Raw genomic sequence first — 7,935 nt, 5'->3', positions numbered from 1 at the left:
CCCCGTATAAATCACGTCGGAGTTTTTCTCTCTGTCAGCACTAAACTGGATGGGCGGGGTCTAGTCCCATATATCTGTCATTCAGGTTGCAAGGCGCGTACACACGATAAATTCATTTGACTGCTAGTGACTCGTTGTGCCGAGTGTGATGGGAAAACTTTTTTTTTTTTACAGTTAGGTATTTATTAATTTTAAGGACTTTTAATTAATAACACTTTAAATTTCAACTCGGAAATAGAAATAAGGAAATAACATCCGAAAAAAAACGTAGTAAAAAATAAAATGTTTAAATTCTATTTTCAAAATTTTCTACTAAAAAAAGGTTAGAACTACCAAAGTATAGGTTGAAGCATTAGTACTTGTCACTTGTGTTAAGTACAGTTGAGTGTAGTGTCAAATCCATCTCTTAATGCAACATGCTGTCTCGCCCTTTCTGTTTTGATCCTTGACAAGGTAAAAAATTGGAAATTTACTTCTTTCTTGGTGATAAAGTGGATGCTATTTTGTCTGGGACTCGAACTACAGCCTTTCTGAGTATCAAACTAGAAGATTACCAGAGGGATACCTTCTCAATTTTGTCTTTCCTTTTTTTTTCCTTTTTTTTTTTCCTGTAATCCCCTTTAAATTCTCTCTGATTAATCTAATTCCACATGTGTTTACTTACAGGGCTACACACCACTACATCTAGCAATGCAATTTGGACGAGAAGAAGTATACAATATTCTGGTACAAGTTTATGGTAAGTATAAGTCAACTCTGACAGGGGACATATTTTTTTTTTTTTTTTTTTTTTTTTTTTTTTTTTTTAATAACTTGAGTGCATGCATTATTCTCTATTCTGATTATGTTTCGATATTCATTGCATTGATTATTATGATATATATGTATTTTGATGTTTTACTAATTTTCTGTATTATTTTGTTCTGTTTTCAGACGGCTTTACACTGGGCTGCTAAGCATGGTAATACAGATCTAGTGAAGCTCATAGCAGGATCCTATGGAGCGGATGTCAACGTTAGAACGGTAAGTTTTTACTTGGAATATAATTAAAGAACATGAATACTGAAAATTAGGGACACGGTTAGCCCAGTGGTAACGCGCTTGCTTGCCATGCAGTTAGTTAGGTATGTAATCCACTCAGAAAAGTGAATTGTTGTTTTGAGTACATTCCTGTTTTGCTATTTCACAAATTAAGATTGTTTCCCATTTTCACAAATCAATAACCTCTGTCTTCTCTTGTTTCATGTACTTCTGCTCACATCTTGGAACAGAATGGGGTAAGTGACATTCTTATAAATTTAAACACGAGTTTCTTTTTTTTTTATTATTTAGTTATTCCCAGCCAATGGTCTTAAAGGTGATTTTTATTTAAAAGGTGACGGATTCAAAACAACCTAAAAAGAGTAGCAAGAAATAAATCTTTTCAATACTGAAGGCCTTAACATCAGAAAATTCTGCTTAATTAGAACCTTCTTGTTGCCACCCCATGGAACCCCCCATTATTGGAAACTATATGGACTAGGTTAGCATGGGGGGGGAGTTGTTTGGAAACTATATAGGGTAGCATGGGGGGGGAGTTGTCACGGTATTGCAATGAGGGGGTAAGCACAACATACATCATGTCCCCCTGTATAAATCACGTCGGAGTTTTTCTCTCTGTCAGCACTAAACTGGATGGGCGGGGCCTAGTCCCATATATCTGTCATTCAGGTTGCAAGGCGCGTACACACGATAAATTCATTTGACTGCTCTAGTGACTCGTTGTGCCGAGTGTGATGGGAAAACTTTTTTTTTTACAATTATTTATTAATTTTAAGGACTTTTAATTAATAACACTTTAAATTTCAACTCGGAAATAGAAATAAGGAAATAACATCCGAAAAAAAAACGTAGTAAAAAATAAAATGTTTAAATTCTATTTTCAAAATTTTCTACTAAAAAAAGGTTAGAACTACCTAAGTAAGGGTTGAAGCATTAGTACTTGTCACTTGTGTTAAGTACAGTTGAGTGTAGTGTCAAATCCATCTCTTAATGCAACATGCTGTCTCGCCCTCAGTCAATTTCTGTTTTGATCCTTGACAAGGTAAAAAATTGGAAATTTACTTCTTTCTTGATGATAAAGTGGATGCTATTTTGTCTGGGACTCGAACTACAGCCTTTCTGAGTATCAAACTAAAAGATTACCAGAGGGATACCTTCTCAATTTTGTCTTTCCATTTTTTTTTTTTTTTTTTTTTTTTTAAAAAATGTAATTTTTAGGATATTTTGTTTTTCCTTTTTTTTTTTTTTTTTTTTTTTTCTGTAATCCCCTTTAAGTTCTTTCTGATTAATCTAATTCCACTGATTATTACTTACAGGGCTACACACCACTACATCTAGCAATGCAATTTGGACGAGAGGAAGTATACAATATTCTGGTACAAGTTTATGGTAAGTATAAGTTAACTCTGACAAAAAAAAGGAACACCTTGTTAGCGGAAATAGAATAAAATATACCTTGTTTATCCTGCTAGAATGAGACGAAAAAGTCCCTTTACCTCGCTGAACCTTGCACTTTGATAGCACAACGAGATTGCACTCTGGGAACTGTCACTGCTAAGGTCTTATCGTTCCGAAATCGAAGAGAGAAGGAAGACAGGATAGAAGAAAGCCAACCGTTCCGAGAACAAACCTTATCCCTTCAGGACAAAATCCGCCCTGGCTGGGAATCGAACCCGCGGTCTAGCGCTTACAAGGCAGACGCACTACCAAACAAGCTAACTAGGCTGGCAGCCCATTCTTTAACTGTGTCATTTTTCTCTTTCTTTAGGGGGAAGACGCCCGCATGGCCCCGCCCAAATTTTCCACCATCAAGAAGCGGAAGAGCAAGCGCGGGGCCTCCGACTTTGTATCCCGCAGCACCCCCTCGACCCCCGATTTCAAGACCCTGCATCACACCCGACCCCATAGTGTGGGGAGGGGGAAGACGCCCGCATGGCCCCGCCCAAATTTTCCACCATCAAGAAGCGGAAGAGCAAGCGCGGGGCCTCCGACTTTGTATCCCGTAGCACCCCCTCGACTCCCGATTTCAAGACCCTGCATCACACCCGACCCCATAGTGTGGGCGGCGGAGGCGCTGAGTTTCGGCAGAGTGGGGATTCCGACTCGGACACGGCCTGTGGATTTGGCACTGGATGGCAAGGATGAAACTCGCGACCCCCAGGTTGTCAGACCCATACGGACCGCGACCCTCGGGTTGGAAGACGTCCCTTTACTCCAGCAGTAGGCTACTACTATTATTGTGGTCAAATTCTCAAATTATATTGAGGATAAAATTCCATATCTCGGCTGGGGTTGAACCCACGCCCTCCTGTTTACCAGGCGAGCGCATTGATACCCCAGTTTCCCAATGCAAACAACCACTAAACAACATTGCGCGTGGTTGATATCCGGATGGGTAGTGAATGTAATGATCTCAATCTTTTTATTTTAATTTCAGGGGCGGATCCAGATATCAGAGACTACAGTGGACGTAAACCTCGCCAATATCAAATCAGTCAGGATACCAGTGTATCAGCGGATACGTTTAGAAGTAAGTTACGAGTGGAGGACTTATACGAGATTTGTGTTTAGAGCAACACTACTGAACATACCTACCTACTAGGAAGTCATTACACTAGGAAAAGCCCAAAAAAGACAATGGTCTCGAGTACAATCTTAGTTTACGAGTGATTTCTGATTAGCTACACTTTGATCCAGAGTTTCAACAAATCCCTGAAACATTCTGCCTGACTACAAAACGATTTGGCAGAATCATATCACCAACCAAACAAATTCCAAAATGCTCAGAATCTTGAAACAAGAAGAACGTCTATTATTGTTTAACCTGATTACCTTTAGAATGTGATGCTCTATTTTCTGACCATTCTCTGATTTATTTTTAGGACTTGTGGCCAGACAAACCCTGAGGCAAGTAATCTCGACGTTGTCCACCGAAGTTAAGCGTGGCGACATCTTGGACGGGTGACACTGGTGTCGCCCTATGGACGAATTTTCCCTTTTCTAATTGAAATGTTCAATCTTGTCTTGGCGTTTTGTTTAATACTTTTTAACTCTCTTGCCAATAATGTAGTTTGATTTGGAATAATAGAAGGGTCATGTGTAAATTCTGGCAGAGATTTTTTTTTTTTTTTTTTTTTTTTTTTTTTTTTTTTTTTTTTTTTTTTTTTAGAAAAATATTGGACTTGAGGGTTTATTATTATTATTTATTTATTTTTATACTTTCCCCGTGACCCTAAATATGTATTTACGAATTTTCTATTTTAAACAAAAACTGAACGAGATTTGTGTGTATTTTCTAACCGTCATTCTCTGCTGAAATTTACACTTGAAACCTCATGTTTTGATGTTGTTTTTAATATTGAATTATTTATAACTATTGAAACTAATTGTTTATAACTAAAAACCAGTGGCGTGGTATGAATGTCATACTTTTGATTTATATGTATACTATCATGCAACGCCACTGTTATAATTAACCTATCCTTAGGGCTCTAAGAAAAAAGGGTCGTTTTGAAATTTTGTTGTTGTAGTTGCCATTGCCCAAGTCAAACGGAATCAAACTCCTTCTGTAGTCCCAGGAAATTTGCTACATCAATTGGTTCAAGCCAGAGATCCATAGGTGTGAGTCATTTTGAAATCGAAAAGATTACTGAAGATGGCCCTTTTTTCACGCCCTGATTTCAGGTCTAACGATGTAACCTTTGTGTAATCTTAATCGTTTAGGCTTGTACCTAGGGTTAGTCAAAGGGTTATATGTACGTCTCTGCCCATACGGGTTTATCACCATTTTGACTTACCGTTTTTGTGTAGAACTTGATTTGAAAATGGGCGCCATATTGAAACTTTGGAATTTTCTTACCCCCTAGTCTATAATCTTATGATGAAATGAATTGTGGACGTAGTCTTTACCCTACGCAGGCGTAAACAGCAACTACGCATGCGCAGAAATCAACTTTCCTTTGAACATGAGACCATAGGCCCGGGGATTAGCATTATCATCCTGATTGAAATACGTTGTTCGACATTGTAAATATCGGGTCGATTGATAAATTTAAATAATAGGTATATAATTATTTTCTACTTATTTTTTCTCCTCTCCCATTTAGCTACAGCAGAGGTGCTAATTAATATCGGAGGGTTCTGAGGGACTTATCTGTTTTGTTTTTATGTAGTGTGGATTTTTTGTAGACTGGGAAATCAGTATTTTTCTTAATCTTTGGCTACCTTTAATTCATTGTTACTTGGAATTATTAATTAACATTCTAACATTTACAGGTATTTTAGCTGCATATGTTGCATATTTTACTTGGTTGTAAACGAACGTGTTGAAATAATTTAACAATCAACACAGATTTTTAATTTTGTACTTTTTTTTTACTAACATTCTCCTCTATAGGAGCAGAGTTAGTAACCCTTCTCCTAAATTTTCTTTACCAATTACAATTAGGAAGTTAAATAATTCTCAGATGCCCAAAATCCCAAATTTCGCATAATAACAAGTATTCCGTATTAGATTCATGTACCCACATAGCACAAAGTTCCCTTTGGTAAAATTCCTACGCTGATTTTCCAACTAGCTCCTGCCCTAAGAGTATAAGAAACTTAGCTCTAAGTCAGTAAATTCAAAATTCTGTTTTTGAAACTATGCAAATAACAAAAAAATTTTCTCTCTTTTTGCTTTCCAGAAATCAAAGCCCGGAAAAAAAATTCAGGTAAGAAAGAAAGTACAGGGGCGTATTTCACAAAAGGCTTCCCACTAGGCTTAAAAAATAGAAGAGTGAAAAAAAAAAATACGGAAAATTTTGATGTTTTTCTTCTATTTTGCAAGCATAGCTTAGCCTAGCCCTGTGTATAATGTATACCCACAAGCTCAGTCTCTACTCATGAACTATTTCTCTCACCGACCTCAGGTCCTCAGGCGTAGAAACTATTTCACCGACCTCAGGTCCTCAGGAGTGACGTTTTTCTAATTTATAAAAAAAAATAAATTAGGCATCAATCAAACGAGAGGGGTACCGGAAATTAAACATGTTCCTGACACCATGCAAATTTTCCCGTCTACAGGGTGTTTCAAAAGTGTTCTATGGATTACTTTAGGGGTTGAACAATATTAAAAAGAAATTACGGAACAACTTTTCTTCAGAGTTGACACCCCCTGAAATGATCCATCATAGATATTCTGGTCAAATTATATGCACACTTTTTAATCCACCTGTACAAAATTAAAATGTGTCGGAAATATCCAAAAAAGAAGAGAGTTTCAAAACCATGAAATTTTGCGATTATCTAACCCGCACCTGAACGATCGTAATGAAATTCCGTGCCTTTAGTCTGATATACAGAGACCATCTTGGAGGGTTGTTTTTTTTTTTTTTTTTTTTTTTCTCAAGAAGTGTTGAAAATTAACCGATAGGTCGTCAATGATTCACGAGAGGACAATGATAATTAAAAAAGAGTAGTGAGCGATAGTACCCAGAAAACGAGACCACTACGGCGATGAGCTCATCGGAGAACACGGAGTGCTCGCGATCACGGTGGGCTTGAAGTTCATGTCTCGGGTTTTTGAAACCGGGGTGGCCCTCTAGCTTTGGGCCCCTGGTAGGCCGACAACGTCGTGATAATACGATGGTGAGAAACTGCCTTACTTGGGGTCTCTACTTCCGTGTAGTCGATTATATGTAATCACGAGAATAAATATGACGAGCTAGAATCCTGACTTTCAGGAAATGAGGTCCCATCCGATGATGAGAATAACCACCATTTAAGAGTTTTAATATATCTCCTTTGTTAGGAGCCCGACCCTAACTTGGGTGCGGGAGAGACAAATGGTCCGCTCGCGGAACTGCGAGATGTGGTGGCTCCGTTCGCATCCTTACTGGGGTCTCTTTCATGTAGTCCCTGTTCGATTCCTTTGGCAGAGGCAGGGATCCCTAGTAATGTTGGCTCCCAGCGGCCGCAGAGGATACCCAGGACTGTGCACCCCCCAGCGCTCAAAGAGGAACGGTAGTCCGACGGTTTAGGTGTCCGGCACACAGCTCAGCCTTAGGTGTGATGAAGGCATTCCGGCTTTGAGTCGCGGGGAGGCGGAGCGGCGGGTGTGATACCCCAGCCCACACACTACGTCCCAGAACTTTAGCCCCTCAGCTCCCCCCACGATGCCCTATGTTCAGCTCCCGGGGCGCGAACGAAAGGCGAGAACTACCACCTTTAAAACCCGCCCCGGTACGCCCGCAGAAGGGGGATTTCCTTTCTCTTTTTACTGTGTCAATTTCTTACGCACGACGGTCGGATCCAATCGAACAAACCTCACCGCAGACGTGAACATTCGCGATCTGGCGCCCAAGAAGCTAAGGGTCGGTCCCGCCTAAACAGGACTTCGCCTAATCTCAAACAAAGAGCCTTGCCCAACCGAAAGAAGAGATACGGACAGAAGGAAGAGAGAAGCTAAAGCCTTGCTATTCTGGAATCGTCACTGTCTGTCAAAAGGAAAAAAAATTCATATTTATTTATTTATCTGGTTAAGACGTGAGAAAGTCAGCAGGTTCCACACAATAACACAACGAAAAACATAGCTTGTAGATACATATCTTGGATGTATAGGTTACCTTAAACGTTTGGAGTGAACCAAGTTCAATAGCCGACTAAGGGGTACGAATAATACGTCGAAGAGACGAAGACTAGATGGAGGCTCTCCTTTAATGACTTGCCGGAGGCAACAGAAGAACTGGGCTTGTAGTCCCTTGGTTAAGCATCCTTTCGGGTTCAGAGCGAGACGTTTTCCTGGTTATTAAGGCCCACCAATTTACCTTCATTATTACTAGGTTTACTTCGTTTATCATTTTTTTTTTTTTTTTTGTAGTTGCCTGGCCTGGGATTTACCGGGTTTTTATTAAT

The 7,935-nt window shown here is 39.3% G+C and overlaps 1 protein-coding gene across 1 annotated transcript; it reads left to right on the top strand.

Moving 5' to 3' along the window:
• The first annotated feature begins 933 nt into the window (after positions 1–933).
• On the top strand, positions 934–6,000 carry LOC103518959. Its single transcript, XM_026830606.1, has 7 exons — positions 934–1,023; positions 1,272–1,277; positions 2,358–2,430; positions 3,479–3,571; positions 3,924–3,948; positions 5,727–5,753; positions 5,952–6,000. The coding sequence occupies exons 3-7, from the start codon at positions 2,382–2,384 to the stop codon at positions 5,998–6,000; spliced, it is 243 nt and encodes an 80-aa protein (XP_026686407.1). The 5' UTR covers positions 934–1,023; positions 1,272–1,277; positions 2,358–2,381.
• The last annotated feature ends 1,935 nt before the right edge of the window (positions 6,001–7,935 follow it).

The sequence above is a fragment of the Diaphorina citri genome, unplaced genomic scaffold (genome assembly GCF_000475195.1).
Source record: "Diaphorina citri unplaced genomic scaffold, Diaci psyllid genome assembly version 1.1 scaffold2454, whole genome shotgun sequence".
Taxonomy (NCBI): domain Eukaryota; kingdom Metazoa; phylum Arthropoda; class Insecta; order Hemiptera; family Psyllidae; genus Diaphorina; species Diaphorina citri.
Note: the sequence above shows the minus strand (reverse complement) of the source record. Positions and strands in the feature narration are given on the sequence as shown.